Consider the following 19,528-nt stretch of genomic DNA (forward strand, 5'->3'; position numbering starts at 1 on the left):
CCCTAGGAGTCGGGATGAGTTTATTATTATGGTTCCAGCCCTATTATTTGGGATACTGGCAAATGGAAAGGGGGAATCAGTCAACTCAATACTGAAGACTAACAGGTAGTTGAGACCAATGAGGGGCTTCGAGGGATGCACACTGCTTGCAGCCTCTGGAAGGAGAGGAAACAACATGCGTGGATTGTATTCATACCTCTTGGGTGTCATTGGTGGGTGGCCTCTTGGCTGCCCTCCAGAGGTCTCAAGCTGGTCTCTGCCCGAACCCCCAGACTAACCTCCCTGCTCTTCATGCCCAGACCAGCGACTAGATACTGCTCCTCTGGTCAACACAGGACTTCCTCCAGTGAGCTTACCCCCAACATAGACCCTCCCTCTCCATATGACAGCACATCACACCCAGCCTCGCTTCAACACCATTTGCTCCCCCTGCCCTTCCCTGTAGTGCATGTGAATTCCTAGTATTAGAACATTTGGTTTAGTTCTTTTGGAGGAGCAAATTTTTCCTGGCCCCCCACACCCCAACCTAGCTAAGGAGGGCTGCTTTCTTCGCTACGTGCTGTCCTCTCGGAATGGTGAGCAGTATTGCAAAACGGTTGAGAGCATGGATTCCACATTTGATTGCCCAGTTCAAGCTCTAGCCTTACCACTTACGAGCAGTGAGATCTTGGGCAGATGATTTATCAGCTCAGTGCCCCAGCAGCGAGAGGGGGATGATGACAGCAGTTTATCTGGCAAGACTGTACTGAAGATAAAATGAGTCAATATGGGTAAAGAAGAGTGCCTGTCACCTGGGAAGCCTCATGGAAATGTCAGCCATTGCTACTATTCTTCTCACCCGGGGCCCCGGTGGTGAGTGAAAGTGCCTCGTGGTATTTAAACTCAAGTAGATTTGAGGGTTAAAATTAGCTGTAGCACCTTTCGGGCAAGTCACCTCACCTGACTGTGCCTCAGCTACCGTATCTGCAAAGTCAGGCCAAAAAACCCTACTGCATCGGGTTGTTTCAGGGATTAGAGGGTCTAGCTGGCTTGTCTGGATTTCTCCAGCCTTGCACACTGGGAACTCAAAGTACCACTCTGTATTGTGTTTTGTAATGGACAATTATTGCAGTCGGAGCAGTGGCAGCGAGATTATCGTCTTCCCCTCTCCATCCCCCTTGCCCTGGCGCCTGTGAAACGGAGCATCCCCATGGCAACAGCGGCAGCTGGTCCCTTGATAAGAGGAGCTGGAGCCCAGCAGCAGCCACTGCTGCAGAGAAGCCGGCCCAGCTTGGGGAGGAGGCTTGCCCTCCCCTTCTCTCGCCTTCTCATCCCAGAGCCTGCACTGATTGGTAAGTGCTTCAGATTTTTACTCCAAGAACTTTTGCAGCAAGGAAAGCAAATTTTCAATAAGTTACTGCTTCTTTATGGTCGCTGGGACAAAGGAGGCGGCAGCTGGTGGTGAAGGGGCAGGGAAGGGGGCGGGGGCGGGGGTATGTGCTCTGGAGCAAGACTAAGCTGGGGCTAGATGGGAAGCTGGAAAAGTCATCATTTTCAAGACATTTTTTCTAAAGGAGGTGGAGTTCTGAATTCTGTAGAGTCGGAATTCTCGCAAACTAAATTGCTAAGTTTCGAGATGAACACTGATATGTCCACATATTTGCACATTGTGGGAAGGCTCATCTTCTAAGGCTGGGGAGGCTGTGCTTGCCAAAAACACCTTTCCATGCCCTACTTCAAGTAAGACTCACTCCTTGAGGAATACTGCAAATTTAGTCTTTTAATGAACAAACCTGATTTTAAAACGTAGTACTTTTTGACCTGAATTAAATCCTCAGGCTAAAAAGAGATTTGACAAAGGATACGGATTTTATATAATCAGACACCACATTGGGCTGTGGACATAACCTTCTAACTTTTTATTCCATCAAATCAATCCAGGGATGATTACTTTGGGGGAAATTCTTCAGAATTCTTTAGAATTTCCTCAGTTAAGCTGCGTCCGCTCGCTTCTGAGAATCAGTAGTACCATATTCCCAAGACTTGGAAAGGGGTGTCTGTGTTGGTTTGTACCTTGGATTGTTCTAATCTCATGATTAGCTTCAAAGAAGGCCAAAGATGGGACAAGGAGACGTTTCCAACGGTTCAATTTAATAAGGATGAAAAGAACAAACAAGGCAACGCACACTTTTTAAAGTGTCAGCATCCACCGAGATCTGGGCTAGAAGCTTTAGACACGCTGTGTGAATACCCTCAACCCTGGAGAAAGAGCCACCATCAACCCATTTTACAGATGCGGAAACTAAGTTTCCAGGAGGACATACAATTTCCCCAAGTGGACCCAGCTAGAGACCAGTACAAGTAACCAAACATTTGCTTCTACCCCGTATTGCCTCACAGGGCCAAATGCTTGATGTCAGTGACCTTGAGTTAAACTACATATTCTAACATCCAACCAAGAAACTTACTTACTCGGTGTTGAGAGAAAAGGCAAAATGCCCAGACCTGCTTCTGACCTCAAACTGAACTGACCAATCTTTTTAACATGAGGAAATAGCACTACTGTCCCCAAAGTAGGAACCGGCTCTGGGCTGGTGGAGCCCCCCCCCCCCCCCACACACACACACAGCGTCCTTAGCTTCAGCAGCCCACTCTGGCTTGGCTGTCCTCCTGCAATTTGGTGGGCTTCCTTCTTCCCAGGTCCCTGATCTTCCGGTTCCTGTTCTCAAAACAGAAGGTGACTTTTATCATTAAATGCTCTGGTGCCCTTGTGCATTATGTGATGTCAGTTAATATATCTCTTCTCTAGGTGGTGTTTGCATTTACAAGTGTCTCTCTGTGGGGGAAAAAAGAAAGGCTTTTCAGGTGAGGGTGGGCAGCTTGATATTATCCAAATCAACACTGTGTGTGAGTGTTAAAATTCAGAGACACTGAACGTGCCATCAACAGCAAGAAGAATGTGAGAGGGTGACAAATCTTTGTACTAGAGAACAGTTTATGTAATACCCCCAAGGCATCTCATGAGGCCCTAGTCCCTTGGTTAGAATCTGAACACCCAAGGGGCCAGGTATTTAGGTATGAAAGAAAGAGCCAGCACTAAGAACATTCCCAAATTACAGTGAGCTGCTGAGGGAGATGATACAGCCTTCCAGGGCAGCATGACAAGCGCAGGGTCCCTTCGCTGGTGCTTGGGATGGGGAGGCTGAATTAAAGAACAGAAAGCATGAGCAGGGGCAGAAATCATTTCTTAGTTCATTCATTAGACTGGCTCATGTCTTACAGTGGCTCAATCACACAGAGCACTCCTTATTCACCGGGAGGGAAATGACGAGTGAGTAGGGAGAGGGGGTCATCTTATACTAACATTCAACAGACAGGTAAAATGACAGTTACCAAGAAGGTGATGCTAAACCAAACTTTTCTCTCCTCGAGTACTTGTTCCTTTCTTTGTGTGAAGGTTTTCTTACAAAAAGATCTTAATGACATCATCCGTGATAGCAGTATCCTCTAATCCCCTGGGCAAACCCTGCCCAGCACAGGCTATTGTTGTGACATAAAACCCCAAATCTGAAAACCATCTTTCAGCCCCATAGCAAACAGAAGCTTGCCGGCCCGGCCCAGCACTGCATGCTTGCAATCACACTGGTTTAAAACAGTGTTTCTGGGGTGCCTGGGTGACTCAGTCGCTCATGCTGGGCATGGAGCCTGCTTGGGATTCTCTCTCTCTCTTTCCCTCTCCCTCTCTTTCTCTTTCTGCCCCTCCCTGCTATCACTCTCTCTCTCTCTAAAAAAAAAAAAAAAGTTTAAAGTTTAAAGTAAGTAAGTAAATAAATAAATGAATGAATAAAATAGTGTTGCTTCCCCTACAGACACGAGGTACTATCTTGGGGAAGAAGCAGGGGCCCTCACCTTGTCCAGGGACTTCCAACACTTGGACAATTCACCTGCTAGGGGAAGGCTTCTCTCTCACACATCCAGTACCGTGAAAGCCGTTTTGTTCAGATGAAGGCTAGCCCGCCCATGGTTCAGCATCTAGATGAAAATGAAAGGTTTGATAATTTTTTAGCTAAACAAGCTGGTCTTCATTAGCTAGTCATCCGGTATGGTAGAGATGTTACATAATAATGACTACCATTCACTCAGTACCTGCAATGTGCAAAGCAGGGAGCTATTCCATTTAACCTTTATTTTTTTTTTTTTTATTTTTTTTTTCAACGTTTATTTATTTTTGGGACAGAGAGAGACAGAGCATGAACAGGGGAGGGGCAGACAGAGAGGGAGACACAGAATCGGAAACAGGCTCCAGGCTCTGAGCCATCAGCCCAGAGCCCGACGCGGGGCTCGAACTCACGGACCGCGAGATCGTGACCTGGCTGAAGTCGGACGCTTAACCGACTGCGCCACCCAGGCGCCCCACCATTTAACCTTTATGAGGTAGATACTATTACCTCTATGATAATAGAGGTACTTAACTAGATACTTAACTCTATGAGGTAGATACTATTTCCTGTATTTTACAGGTAAGAAAAGTGAGGGTAAGAATGGGATAGGGGGACAGCGAGGGACCTGTGACCCCGGGGGCCCATCCCTCAATGCACCACAAAGAGGCTAGCCTTTGCTAATTCTATCATAGCAGTTGTAGCTTGTAGAAAAAAGGGGAAAAAATGATGACATGGTTACTTGGGCTCCATTTACCCCCACTACCTCATTAAGATTTAGCCACTGAATCAAAGTCATACCTCTTTTTGAAGAGCTGAGATTCAACCTAGATCCATTTGAACTTGAAAGCTCAGATTCGAGTTAAATAACCAGCTATTGAGCACACAGGAGCAGTCATATGATTCAAGTACAAAGAAAAGAAAGCTTACTCTGGCTGGAGAGAAGGAGAGGGGGACCATTGCCAGATAAGACCTAGAACAGAGAGTAGGAGCCTATGGTCAAATGACGGCTCTGACTCTAAGTGTGTAACTAATGATAGGTCCCTTCAACCTCTTCAAGCCTCAGTTGTCCTTCTAAATGAACACTGGACTAGATCCTCAATGGGGTGATTTTCAGCATCAAGTCAATGACGGGGCCTGTGACTTTCTGCCCAGAGTGAAGTAAGATTGGATTGGTTAAGGCGCACAGGCTGTATTTGAGGCTGTAACTTTCCCTCGAGACCTCAGCACTGAGCCCACTCATCCCGACTGATGGTCCAATAGCTTTCCTCTCCACTTGAGCAGGTGGGCGGTAACCACCCAAGTTAACAGCATACTTCCTTATGGTCCCAGGGAGTTGGCAGTCTTTATACAAACATTAAAACAATGGTCTGAATTGATTTCTGCTAAAGTCACTCAGTACAGTCAGTCTGCTCAGAATGACACTAAAAGCCGGGTTCAAGTAATCCGTTAATAGCTCCATCTGCTATGAAATGATCTCAGCTTGTAGGGGGAGAGGCCCTCCAGCCTTCCTGGAGAAAACTGGCTTATTCCTCAGAAGACAACTGAGTTGAACTAATTCTATGAGCTTGAAATGTTAACACAACTGGTCTCTGTGTTCGTCTGCATGCCAGTGATCCAGGAACCTCAAGAACAGAGGATCAGTTTGGGCCATTTTAATCTTTTTTGTCTGTAAGTATTCTTGTTATGATAGAACGTGAGAAATAAATTTTCAGAAAGAAATAGAATCAAGGCAGATTCTATAAATCTCAAGTAATGCATTTCTCATTCAGACTTGACATATGTCCATTCTGGATTTCCACTCCTGGAGAATGACTACAACTAATAGCTCTGAAAGTTCAATGGATTTGTGGTCTAAGAAAATGGGGGAGGGGGAGGGGGAAACAGACTTGCTTTAATGTCAGAAATCTCTAGGGAGAAAATAATAAAGATCCGTTTCAAGACCTAGAGTTTTTTCTTACCACCTTATAATACGGGCAGGGAAAAAATCTCATTACCTTATAATTACTTTATACTATACATTTATACATTACATGCTATACTTTGTAGTATGTCATGATAGAAAACCAGAAGGCTGATTCAATTTGGGTTCAAAGGAATCACTGTTTTAAGAGTCTTGGGTATCTAGTGGAAATCTTCAGGACTGGGTTTGGACCCAGGCTATTTAATAATTGGATCTTAGCTATTTAAGAATTGCATAACTAAAGAAATTATGTTTTCTGATTCTTGCTTTCTTCATCTATGAAGTAGACATAATCCGACTTTGCAGAACTCAACAGAATATATAGACAAGATTTAATCAAGATTTCTGTAACTCTCAGCTAACTCATTTCTAATTCAGAATTGACAAGTATTCATTCAGAAACTCCCACAGTGCTTCTGAAAGAGAAATAAATATTGAACGTTTGATGAATGGCAGTTATATCCATGTATGTGTGTGTTTCATTTATTTTGACTTAAATCTTTTTTCATGTTTATTTATTTTGAGAGAAAGAGAGAAAGAGCGTACATTCACGCACATGCATGCAAGCAGGAAAGGGGCAGAGAGAGAGAGAGTCCCAAGCAGTCTCTGCACTGTCAGCATGGAGCCTGATACAGGGCTCGATATCCGATCGAGAGATCATGCCCTGAGCCAAAATCAAGAGTCGGATGCATAACTGACTGAGGCACCCAGGAGCCCCTATTTGCCTTAAATCTTAAGTTAGAGCTTCTAGTAGTTAAGCATAAGAAACAGACTTGAAAAAATGGGATTGAATTGAGAACGTAGTAAGTGCTCAATAAATACACTTATTTAATAAGTGAGCAAATGAACAGAAGACACACTTATGGTCTTGTTTCTTATACTTCTGCAGTGCTGGAGAAGATATACCTCCTTCGATGATGTCCACTGAGCAAATGCAGCCACTGGAGCTCTCAGAAGACAGGCTGGACAAGCTAGACCCTCATCGTGAGCACTTAGGTAAATGCTGCAGTTGCGTGTCAGTAGTGAGAGTCAGAAAGGAGGTGTCTCTGCCGTCCTCTCGCCATTCGGTTTGCAGGCAAGTCAGAGGGAGGCCCCCTGAAACCTGATCGTTTGTACCTTCTGGTGACAGCCAACACCAGCTGGAAAGGCAAATAGCCATGGCTCTGTGGGGTCTGCCATGTAAATATTAGCCGAAGCACTGGAGAGAAGTTCATTAGAGTTACAGAAAGAGAGAAAAGGCATTGTCCTCTTTTCTGGGTCTGACAGAGTCCCAGACAGAGCATTTCTGAGGCAATAAATGGAATGTGGCAGGAGACCCGCTTTCCAGTATTTGCCGGCACACTTACACCCCATGTGCAGTGCAATAAAATATTTCAAATATCTCTCTTTGCCTATCAAGACAGAATTTTAAATAGCCTTTTTCGGCTTTATTGTCAATCTGTTTCCTTTCCAGAACTGACTTTTTGCATAACCTTTGTAATGAAAATACCAGAAACATTTCTGCCTCTACCCATTTCTAAAAATGAGACACTCAGACTTTTGATGGATGGGCCTTTTGCATATTCATAGCCTTTGTTTATGTCTCGCCTGGTTATGAGTCCCCCCTCCTCTCCCCTCTCCCCATTTGCCATCAAGATAGTTTATGTTCAGGATTTCTCCAAAAGTAGGAAAAAGTGCAATGGAAGTAAAAGTCCAAATTGAAGCAAATGTCTTGCTCTCTGTACTGTGCACTGAGTTGTATCCTGGGGTTGAATGGTGACCCATGACTGGTCGACATCCAGCCTGTACTTCCAGAGGCCCTACCACTGGGCAGCACCCATTCTGACCAACATTCATTCATTCAACAAATGCCTGTGGTATGTATGATATGGGGGGGGGGGTAGTTAACTGTGCTATGTGGCAGCAAATTTTTAAAATGGTAATTTCAGTCCTTATGAAACATAGTCCCAAGAACCTCGGCTTACTCGGTGCCATAACATGCCAGGAATGTAACCTTTAGTTTTTCGTCTGGCCTTCCCAACTTCAGTTTCCTCGTCTGCAAATTGGAGATAATAGCACGCCTTCCTTGTGGGCTTGGTGTAAGGACTACATGAAAGAATGTGTTTGGGATACGATATGAATATTTAACAACCGGTAAGACACAGGCATTGATTAGTCAGAGAAGGTGTTGGTCATTCCCACACACTAGAAGGATGTGGAATTATCTCGTACATAAGCAGTACTCAGGAAAGTTCCCCACTCACCTCTTTTTTTTTTGTATATGTAAACCTAAAAGCAAATAGTGCAATGCCTTACATATAATATGATCTCAATAAATATTTATTAAATTGAAATGATTGGATGGAATTATTCAAATCCTTTAGGTGAAAGGAAACATGTATTACTATTAAATATGGCTGAAGGGAATGACGCTATTTGATTTTTTGGTTATATACTGTGATCTTTGGATGATGCAGGCATAATAATGTATGGTTACTAAGTATTTCTCCTGGTAGGTTTCTCGTGCATATTGAATTTTCTAAAACAAAGGACCCCATCCAGACATAAAGCCCAATAGATCACAGCAACTTGAAAACAAGGACCATTTCTTACTTGTCTTTTTAGCCCTAGAATCTTGCTCAAGACCTGACATAGAGTAGGAACTTGATCAACGTTTGTTGAATAAATGCATGAATGAATGACACAGGTTATATCTAGACCCACAAAACTGAAGTGAACAGGTTTGACACATTTAACCCCCAGTGTTTTGAAGACATTGACCTGAATATTTTCATAAAAGAGAAACCGAGAGGAAAAGAAGGGAGGAAGGAAAGAAGGAAGGAAGGAGAATAAAAGGAAGAGGGAAAAGAGGAAGGAGCTGAAAATATCCAATTAATACCTGAATTTCCCCAAATTCATTCACAGCCGTAGAGGTAACCGGACTGTATCCAGGTCATAGTGAATTTCTTCACTGTCTATGCCTTCTTTGAACCCTAACAGACTATCTCCTTATATATAACATGTTTGAGTTCATTCATTCAAGCATACATCCGACAAATATTTATTAATTGCTGTAAGGAGATAAAAACACAAGACACCTGTCATCAAAGACAGCAGAGAAGATATATGCAGAAAAGGTATTACATGAGCAAAACTCCTGCAGCTACCCAGAAGCTGAGAAAGGATAGCCAAGACCGGGAAAGACTTACAGAGATGGGGTGGGGAGGTGGGCTTTCTTTGGATCTTATAGAAGGTGTCAGGGGGTGAGCAATGGCCAGAGTCAATTTTTTTTGAGGATTTGAGATATATCAAATGTAACAACTGCTTTACCAACATTAACAAATTTAGTCTTCTCTCTCTGTTTGTCACACACACACACACACACACACACTGATTTAATATTATCCCCATTTAAAAATTTGAGACGATATCAAAGTTCCTAGGAAGTGAGGGCCAAATTCTCAGAGCTAACAGGGGACAGAGTCAGCAATTGAACTGGGATCAGTCCAACATCACTTATCCATTCAACATGCATTTATTGGAGGGAGAGGCAACTAAGAATAAAATTATTAAAAGGACATAATCCTTAATTTCCATGAAGCCTCTTTCTAGAGCAGGAGAGAAACCATTATAGAATAAACAGGTGCTAGAACAATGACAGAGAAGCTCAGAGGAGTGCACCATCAACAAAAACATTGAGGAGTCAGATGGAACAAAGAAAATAATGGGCGAGGAGTGATCAGACTGGATTAATTGTGTACCCTGGCATCTGATGGATGTGATGCAGAGCCTCACAAGCTCCGGGCACTGAGAAAGGTAAAAAGCTGAGTAAGAGGGCAGGAGGACCTGGGGTTGAGATGGGCAACTGGGAGAATTGCAATGCCAGTGTGCGGTGAACCAAGACACCAATGCTGAAGGCAAGTGTGAAGCATCCGGGTGACCACCTGGCCACAGAAATGGAGGTGGGTGAGGAATTTGCAGAGAACTTTACTACAAGACTGAAGAGCATGCCTGGCTCCATCCTGACCCGTGGAGTCTTCAAGAGAGCAAGCCTTGAGGAAAAGAAGTTAAGAAAGAGCATTTAGCGCAGAGAACCTGTCCTCCCATCAGAAATTTAACTCACACCCACTCTGTGGCTTGCCTAATTATATTTTAAAGTTCTCCTTTGCTTTGATTATCCATCCCCTTTGGCGTTTTGTAGAATATTCCAGTTTTCTGTTTTGCTGTGTATTTGTGCAAGGCTCCTAAAGTTTGACGTAGACTAGGCCAAAATGTATAAATAATTTTCTTTTTCAGACCAAATGGCTCCTGCAAGTGATTGGAAACCAACCAGTTTGTGAGCAACCCGTATTCACATCACATTCTTTTTTATTTTGCATCCCCTCAATATCAGATGACCTTTCAGACCAGTTCATTAAGGACTGTGACCTCAAAAAGAAGCCAAGAAAGGGAAAAAATGTGCAGGTTGCCCTGAATGTTGAGTCAGACCAAAAGAAACCAAGAAGAAAAGATACACCGGCATTGCACATCCCACCTTTCATACCAGGTAACGGACAATGAGTTCAGTTCGCACATCTGTAAAAGGGAACCGCTGCCGTAGATCACATTGGTCTTACAACGTTTCCTTAAATACTTGGGTGTTTTTAAATCACTGGTACTATCCCTACATCTGTCTTCATGACAATATGGCCAGCTGCTATAACAAGTGAATTACAAAATGTTAATGGCACAAGTTTTGGGTTTTTTTTTTTCCACTCATCAATAGTGCAAGTTGCAAAAGCAGGTTCTGCTCCAAACAGTAATTCAAGGATTCTGGCCGGTGGCAGTTTGCACGTCACCAGCACATGGCTTTCAAAGTCACCGTGAGCCTCAGCATCCAGCAGGCACAGGGATGAAGTGGGGAGGGGCACAGAACAGAGGGCGAGATTGGCAGGACCAAAAGGGGCACACCTCGCGTCCTTCAGTCCCAAACTTCACCCGAATGCAAGGGAGGCTGAGAAGTGTAGACTCTCTGTGTGCCTAGGAAAAAGCAAAATGGTTTGACAAACACGTTGTCTAACGTGTCTCTCTAACAACCTTGTGTGTGAGGTGTGACACTGTTTCCCAACAGTTTTGTTTGGTCTTCTTTCCTTTTCTCCTTCCCTCTGGGTCATGTATTTAGTGTTCTTTCCACTCATGACCCACTTGGAGGGCTACAAAACAAATAGAAGCCAGAGCTTCCTGGGAAGGAACTTTCAGTTTTACAAGACAAAACAGAAGCACCTAAGTAGCTGAAATATGCAGGAAGAAATAACAACTTTATGTAAAAGTTGTTTACTTATGTAAAAGTAAAATAATTGCTTTATGTAAGTAATGAGGTCCTTACATAAAGACTCCAGGAGCTCAGCCTGGGCAAGGGGTTGTGGAAAGTTCCCTAGAAGAGGCCGCTTTCAGAGAGTCTTTAAATGATGGAGAGAAATTTCACATGTGGGAGAGGTGAGAAGGCAGGCAAGACACTGAAGAGTGAAGCATGTGGCCTGCAGAACAACAAATGATGCATTGCTCTAGCCAGGATGGCCCTGGGAGGCAGGCAAACCTGGGCTCAATTCCTGGCCCTGACCCCTGGGAGCTGGGCTGCTGTGGGTATATTTCGGTGCCTCGTTTTCCTCAGACATGTGACGGTGATGGTAATATTAAATTCCTCAGTGTTTTCTGAGGCTAACATAAAATCAGGCACGTAAAACCCTTTACTTAGAGGATGTTCGCTAGTGTTGCCTCAATAGAGACTAATTCTTAATATTGAAACGATTGTTTAAAATAAGTTTGGAAAGATATATTGACTACCATCACTAGGCATATGTGCAAATATGAAGGCATCGTCCTTACGTAGTAGGATATATGTGTTTGACCCTGTTTCCCCATTTGTTCCCCAAACCATGCAGGTGTGCTTTCAGAACATTTCATTCAAAGATACGATGTTCAAGAGAGACATCCAAAGGGCAAAATGAGTCCAGCTGTTCATAACACTGACCTGGAACAGAAAAAACCGAGGAGAAAAGACACACCTGCCCTGCACGTGTCCCCCTTTGCAGCAGGTAAGAGAGCTGGTGCAAGGCATTTGCAGGGGGAGACGGGAACAGGTCAAGAGCCTTACCATCTGGAACTGCCACGGGCATGGCCTTTGTCCTGGCCCAGCAGTCTGGGTCACACAGAAGTGCTCTGGGGAAGAGGAGCATGTATTGCTGCCTTTCACGTTTACCTTCCCCGGCAGCTCCCCCAGGGCTGAGTTGGAGCGGGGGGAGGTTCAGAGCATTACTCGTGCTTCAGCAGGACTGGTCAAGTTCACTGAGCCAAGGAAATAGAAATGTCAGTGCGTCCTTGAAAAGAGTTGAAATATCCCCCTCCCTAGTCTTCCATGAATCATGCATCTTATGACTGATAGCGGATTCTCCCAAGATGCCTGGATATACTGACCGAATCTTTAAAACAAGAGAAAGAGAGAGGGAGAGGGAGAGAAAGGGAGATTCAGAAATTATGATAGCCACCTTCATATGTGTCAAATCAAACCAAAAAGTCTTGCTGAACTATGTACACCACCCCAGGCTATATAAGGCAGCTAACGTATGAAGTGTAGTCTTGTCCCTGAGAATGTTAAGTGCAGGTTGGGGAAAAAGACATATACATTCACGATTAGGTTATAAGACTGAGCGAGTCTTATACATGTGACTGAGTGAGTCACATGTGTGAGTGTGTGTTTTACATAGATATTTGGAGGGGGTGGCAGAGAAGAAAATGTACTAGTGTTTATTGAGACTCTACTAAATGTTAGGTACTGAGTTCGGTATGTTTGTGGATTTTGTTTAAATCAGCTGAGTAACACAAGAAAGGAGCTATTAGGTCCCTTCACATAAAAAAGCTGAAAGAGAATGTATGTAACTTAAAGTCTTCTGTGGATGACATTGATGGAGAGGTAGCTGCTTGGTTGATTGGTTGGATTGAGATGGGATGATTAGGAGGACAGATAAATGGATCAAATTATGCTCAAGATCAAACGCAGTGACGCAGCAGAGCTGGGGCTCTAATCCAGGTCTGCCTTACGTCGTACTGGGGTGGATAGTTGGGACTTTCAGTTCTATGGCAATCCAGAAGGGACACTTAGGGAGGAGAAGAGATTTTGTTGCTATAGGACTATGTTTCCCCATTATTTTATTTAATAAAAAATTGAAAGACACCTCAGAAGAAGACATCATAAATAGGCAGACAGGGATACAGACAAGGCCACTGATCTCTGTGGAGCAGAGCCAGGCAAGGACGCATGGAGCATTGAGGAGGCATTTCTCTGAAGAAATGGACCAAGGACCAAGTGACAGGTTCTGAACTGCCTCAAACGTGTTCTCATATGCCTGCAATGAACCTCCAACCCATCACACATTTCCCCCAAGCTCTGCCTCTGTCCCAGTTCTAGTCACCTTTCAAGACTCAACCAGATCAAAGTCTCTGCTAACAGACCCCTCCGAGTCCAAAATGAATCTTTTCTGTCCGTAACTAACTCTGTAGTAGATGGGCATGCAAACTGAGACTGTCATCTTTCAGTATAGTTTTCATCGTTCTTGCTGCTATTTTTGTAGCTCTTCTTTAAATTGACTTAAATTTGATGAATTCATGAGAACTGGCCTGTGATTGCTCTATGTTGCTGGTATTGACCTTGCTGTCTAGCCAAGTCCCTTCTATACGGCAGTGCTCAATAAGGATCTGTTGATTTGATATTCTATTTGCCAATCACAATTCTTGGCAGTTCCAAGTTCTCTATTAGGAGATTTTATTTCTTTACCTATTCCTGTATTTGTTTTTATTGAAGTTCTTCTAGGGGAAGACTTGATTGAGGAACAAAATATTTATGGGCATAGAGTCACCTTAGCAGAGGCATTGAACATGGGCTTTGCGATCAGAAAGGACTAAGTTTGATCTCTGGTTCTGCTCATCCTAGCTTTGTGAGCCTGGGCAACCAGCACAAACAAAAGAGCCTCCTTCATTTCATGCATTTCTGAATGGAGGACCATAAAAATCTGTTTCCCAGGATTGTTAACAAAATTAAATAAAGTATATGAAGCACTTAGCACAGATCCTGGATTGTTCAAAGTCCTCAATAAATGTGAGTTCCCCTCCATTCTCTTCAATCTTATATTCCTTGAGATTATTCAAACCATTTCTAAAAGTGAGAATTTTCCTAGCTGCAAGTGTTTTTACCTCTCCATATAAATCCACTGATTCAAAGGACTTCCTAAAATGTTAAGCCCTGTTTATTTAAGCAATGGATGCTGCCTACATCCCAATATCTCCATCTTAGGAGAGCAGCTTCCGAGCTGAATTTTTAAAAAGTGTTTATCAAACAGGGCAAAGTACACAGAGCGGGAAAGAGAGGCTGTATATCCACGGACTCTACACACATTATGGAATTCCTAGGATCAGCAAATCTCTGTGTTGTATTTGCAATTATAGATAGTGTTCTCTGATTCTAGCTTTTATTAGCATATTAGCTGAAGCACTTTATTTTTGAAGAGCCTTTTAGTATCTAAAGATTTGGCAGTAATCGAAATGCTAGTTAAGCTGATAAGGATAGAGCCTTCGGCAGATGTTCAGAGAGACTCATATTGGTTCTAATAAGGGTGTTGAGAGGAACTCACAGACAAATGCACTCTGGAGACATCTCCTCTCATTAGCCCTTGGCGAGTGAAGACCGGACAAGGATTATCTCTCTCTTCTAAATCTCTTGCTAACTGCCTTCATTCCCCTAGGTTAATGAGCTTATTTGATGGGTTCCAACTGCCAGACAACTCCTTAGTGAGGAGTCATCTCTGACTTCCTTGCCAACCCAGGTCTGTTCCCAACTTGGCCCACATTTGCCCGAGCCCCCCATCTTGGTGACTGCATGGCAGGGTGCGTAGGACTGTGATTAGTAAGATCTTAATAGCCGAGAGCTGCTTAAAAGAAAAAGAAGTCTTTAGCTAAGGTTTGTGGCAAAAGGAACCAGGAAAGTAAAGAATAACGAGGCTGGAAGCATTGAAGAGAAGTTGCTTGGAAAATTGGCCCACGAGTTGTAAATATTTGGAGATCAAAGCTCACTAATGTGCTTGTAGAAAGGAGACTGATATGTCTTTTGAAAGTGACACCTCTTCTGTTTTTCTGGTAATAGTGTTCTCTCTGGTGTGGTTTGCCAGGACAGGTGGCATCTCAGACCTGGCTTCCTTAGAGGCATACATCTATAATGCAGGTGACCAGCTCTGAGTGAAATCATGGCCTAAAACAGCTTGTTGCAAGGCTAATTGGTTGGCCCTTAGAGACCTTGGACTGACATCTTTGGCCTTAAAAACATACCAGTTTCTAACATAGAGGCAAGTTCCTTAAACTCTCCTACACAGAGAATGGAAAGGTAGGAACTGATATTTTCTAAGTCCCTACTGTATCCCAAGTCCCCTGATAGATGCTAGGATATCCTTTAAGAACCTCACAGTTCTTGGCCAGGCAGGCTCAGTTGGTTAAGCGTCTGACTCGATTTCAGCTCAGGTCATGATCTCATGGTTCGTGACTCTGAGCCCTTCATCAGGCTCTGTGGTGACAGTGCAGAGCCTGCTCAGGATTCTCTCTCTTTCCCTCTATCTCCACCCCTCTCCACCCTCTCAAAATAAATAAATTAAACTTAAAGAAAAAAAAAAAAAAAAGAACCCGAGAGTTCAGTAGGGGGTAGGGGTGATGGATGTATTGTCCAATGATTCCTACAATGTGAAAAGTGCTTTAATGGAGGTTCACGTAAAAGTGTGCTTGAAGCATAAAAGAATGTTGGTCTAAATCTACCTGGCAGTGTCACCCCCTGAGGGAGATATGATTTATTTTTTTCTCCAGTTTTGCAAATGAATAAACTGAGGCTCAGACAGGTTAAATGACTTGCTCAAAGTTCAATGACCACCAGGACAAAGCTTTCTGGCTCTAGAGTACATTTCTTCAAAAACATACCTCTGTTTCCCACGGGAGAACATAGGCTCAGGACTGGGTTAAATCACAGACCAGTGTTTATCAAACCTCATTCATCATCAAATGAACAAAGCTGACAATATGAAACATCAAGCAGAATGCAGTGATGACATAGATGTTACTGATTTAAGGCTCATCCTAAACAATGATAGCCATGAAATCAAGATTTTGATGAGCCACAATATGTATTTTTCATTGTAAGACATTATTTTAAGGCTTAACTATATTAATATAAATGCTAGTTCACTTTCCACTTGAAATTATCTCCTGTGTCCCTGTGGAAAGCCTAGCCTAGTTTGGGAAGGGCTGACCTTGATGGTTAAACAGGCTCCTCCTTTCCCTGGAATCCCAAGACTTTTTTTTTCCTGCCCAGATGCTTGTACAACTAGGTTTCAAGGATACCCCAAATAATCAGAAAGTTGACTGGGATCTGGGAATTTAAACGCTCTTGTCCACTTTGAATCAACTCAAATTTGGCTTGATGTGAAAAGATATCAAGGAAATTAAGATGGAAAGTTTGGGGGATTAGCATAGTTAACTGTATGTTCTCCTACCATGATAGCCTTAATTCCAAGTAAAAATCCAAACCTCTTTGCAGCGGGTATAAGAGAAAATATCTCCCACTGTGTTTCCTAAGTGATTTATGCAAAATCCTCATTTTCAACCAGACTTCTGAAATTGTTTTTCTCCTCCAATAAATATCAGCTAATTGGTAAAGAACCCATATGAACAAACTAGGAACTGAATCAAATGAATAGTCATTAAGATCAACACATAGTTTTCATTAATTTGCCGCTGTTGAATGGAGTCCAGTGTTGTAGAAAGGCCTCTTGTGGTGCACAGCTTTCTACCCTCATGTTTAGATCTTTATGAAATGCTTAATGAACCGAAAGGATTCTAATTATGAGAAGGTGGGAGCGGGGCAAGGCACTGTGGTTGGCTGGGCTGAGATGACAGAAATCACGGAGGACTGGCCTTGAATCATGCCCTCCTTTGTGTTTTTATTAAAATGACCCTACTTCACAATTCACAGGATGAGCAGACCCACCCAGATCTCCTTGGATGGCCTTAACTGGTCTGATCAGTCCAGAAAATTGTGCTTAGGCTTCTGAATTTCAACGATCAGTAAACTCTTGAAACAGAAAATATATTGGAGCCCAACATAGGGGTACCAACTTTGGATTCTGCCTAGTAAGAGGCTAAAAAGCTAACCACCTGACATGCCTAAAATTTCATAAAAGAAAGGATATTTTAATACCCAAAAGGAGAAAAAGAGTCACCTCAAAATAAAGAACAATTTTTTTAAATGGTAGTCACAGAACTTTACAAAAACTCACTGCCCGTTCTTGAGTTTCTCATTTTGCTCTGAACCACATAAAGTTCAGCGCCTACCAGGACTGACACACAGAAATGGCATGTTCAGAGCCTCTGCTCAATATTTCCCCTAGATGTTAAAATGTAGTTGATTTTGACTTTATGCTGCTGACCAGTTCTTTGCAAAGAAGTGAACTAGCAAGTGTAAAAGGAAGGGATGGGGTGCCCGGGTGGCTCAGCCGGTTACGTGTCTGACTGTTGGTTCCGGCCCAAGTCATGATCTCACGGTTTGTGAGTTCAAGCCCCGCATCGGGCTGTGTGCTGACAGTGCGGAGCCTGCTTGGGATTCTCTCTCTCCTATTCTCTCTGCCCCTCCCCTGCTCATGCTCTTTCTCCCTTTCAAAATAAATAAACTTTACAAATGAAACAAAAACGTATAAAATAAAAGGAAGGGAGAAGCGGACTCAGCTGCTCACAGGCATGGTGCTGTGCTCAGCACTGGACGAGCTTCTTGTTCAATGGGCACAATAGCCCTTCACATCAGTATCAGTGTGCTCATTTTACACCCAAGAAAATTCAGGTGTGAAAGTGTTCACGGGCCCAACACAGATCAAGTGAGTGACAGAATGAGAGGTCCGAAGCAGTTGGACTCCAAAACCTGTTTGCTTTCATCCAACTGTGCTGTGAGCTTAAATGCAGAACACAGACACGGGGGTAAAAGTTGCCTCTGACTCCCAGGTTAGTGTCTCCTGGTAACCAGAGCGGTGTCCTGCCTGAGTCACAGCTCCTCTGGGAAGGCCAAATAAGGCCACCCGGCTCCCTCTTTCTGTTGGCACCTTTAACACTTAGCTCTGCAGATGCTAAAGGGCTTTTGGGTTGTCATGCTCCTGTGTGCTGTGTCTACGCTGTAAGGTTGTCTAATATTTTAATTAGAGGCACTTAATTGCAGATTGGTGCTTTGTTTTGCAGGTATGACACTGCTCAGGGACGAGAGACCCAAAGTGATCATGGAAGATGACGAAAAGGATGGTGACAAAATAGCTATTTAAACAGAGTTCCCCTGAGACCCTTGTAAATAGGTTAGATTGGTTCCCTGTGGCGACCTAGAAAAAAAATAGACTTGCTTCTGCTCTCATTTTGTCATAATCTGCCTTTAAGATCCAGACACCTTTCCCCCAGGAGGCATACTATATCAGATTGCCAGTCACCTCTTTGACTCTCTCTTCTTTCTTGAATCTGGTTTCTATTCCCGCCTCTTGCATTTTCGTTTTCTAATGCAGCGGAAAGGAAACAGATCACTCCAAAGTGGGAGGTAACAGGGAAAACTCTAGTGTTAGCTTCTGCATCTTCTGGATCAATTCATGGAGCAAAGAATACGAATAGCATGGAAGTGCTTTATTTCTTGGTCTACACTGGTGACCAGGACTTGACTTGACATTATCCAAATAGCAGCTCAGGGGGGGACTGACTCCCAGTTGCCAGTTAAGGAGGCGGGAAGGCTTGGTTCAGACTCACTGATTACTTTGGAGAACATGGTCTTTTGTGTCCTTTATCTTTCCTCAAGAGTCCAAGTGTCTCTGGTGACCTTTCTATGATCCTTGTAACTGATACCCTAAAGGCAAATGAGTTGGGGAAGTCAACCCAATTGACCGTGCTGGTCTACTGAGAAGCTTAGCAATATTTCTTATTTATTTTTATTTTTTAAAACATCTCTTAACCATGTTATCCTGAAATTTGTGAGCTGTGTCCCAAGTGAACCATGATAGGTAGAATATTGTCCGTGATGAATTTTCTCTTTAAAAAATTAATTAAGGTCGATGGAAGGCGTTTGTATATTTTTAGCATTCTGACTTATTTAGACCCCAATATGCTTTCTTGAATGGGAAGGAAAAATGTGGTGTTAGCTACTGAGCAGGGATCTACACATAACCCCAGCCCCAGCCTGCTGGCTATGGGTGCCGTGGGAAACCTTTGCGTGAAGGCCTCATCCACCAGGTGATGGATGTGAGGAGATGCAAAAACTGTTGTGCAAAAGTAGAAAGGTGGATATTCAAACAGATCCCGCCTGAAAGGGCTAATGTGGAGGCTCTATATACACCCTGGCTCCAAAAGGCTGTCTTTCTCACAAACGTGGACAAGATATAGGACACTGCTGGTAATAAAAACGCTTCTAACCACATGTTTATGGCCCGGTGCATTTCTTCTAAAAATTATTTACTTACAAATACCAAGAGAAGAGGTTGCAGGAGAGAATTACAGGACTGATTCTGTTTGTTTTTTGACCCACATAAGTTTAAAAATATTTGAATTGGCCATTAATATTTCACAATCCTATCAGGAGAATTAG

General features: G+C 43.3%; 1 protein-coding gene across 2 annotated transcripts; it reads left to right on the plus strand.

Annotated features, from left to right (window-relative positions):
* The first annotated feature begins 1,021 nt into the window (after positions 1 to 1,021).
* PPP1R17 (protein phosphatase 1 regulatory subunit 17) lies at positions 1,022 to 19,360 on the plus strand. Of its 2 annotated transcripts, XM_045495241.1 has the most exons (6): positions 1,022 to 1,331; positions 5,531 to 5,588; positions 6,770 to 6,876; positions 10,253 to 10,405; positions 11,781 to 11,933; positions 18,151 to 19,360. In XM_045495241.1, the coding sequence occupies exons 1-6, from the start codon at positions 1,190 to 1,192 to the stop codon at positions 18,228 to 18,230; spliced, it is 693 nt and encodes a 230-aa protein (XP_045351197.1). In that variant the 5' UTR covers positions 1,022 to 1,189; the 3' UTR covers positions 18,231 to 19,360. The 2 variants fall into 2 exon arrangements, with proteins under 2 accessions (XP_045351197.1, XP_045351198.1); XM_045495242.1 differs by lacking the exon at positions 5,531 to 5,588 and having other exon boundaries at positions 1,229 to 1,331.
* The last annotated feature ends 168 nt before the right edge of the window (positions 19,361 to 19,528 follow it).

The sequence above is a fragment of the Leopardus geoffroyi genome, chromosome A2 (genome assembly GCF_018350155.1).
Source record: "Leopardus geoffroyi isolate Oge1 chromosome A2, O.geoffroyi_Oge1_pat1.0, whole genome shotgun sequence".
Classification (NCBI taxonomy): domain Eukaryota; kingdom Metazoa; phylum Chordata; class Mammalia; order Carnivora; family Felidae; genus Leopardus; species Leopardus geoffroyi.

Excerpts from the sequence above, each read along its gene's own strand:
- PPP1R17 (XM_045495241.1), top strand. The coding sequence starts at position 1,190 with ATGGCAACAGCGGCAGCTGGTCCCTTGATAAGAGGAGCTGGAGCCCAG. Across the intron at positions 10,406-11,780 it reads CATCCCACCTTTCATACCAG|GTGTGCTTTCAGAACATTTC; the intron begins GTAACGGACAAT and ends CAAACCATGCAG. Across the intron at positions 11,934-18,150 it reads CGTGTCCCCCTTTGCAGCAG|GTATGACACTGCTCAGGGAC; the intron begins GTAAGAGAGCTG and ends TTTGTTTTGCAG.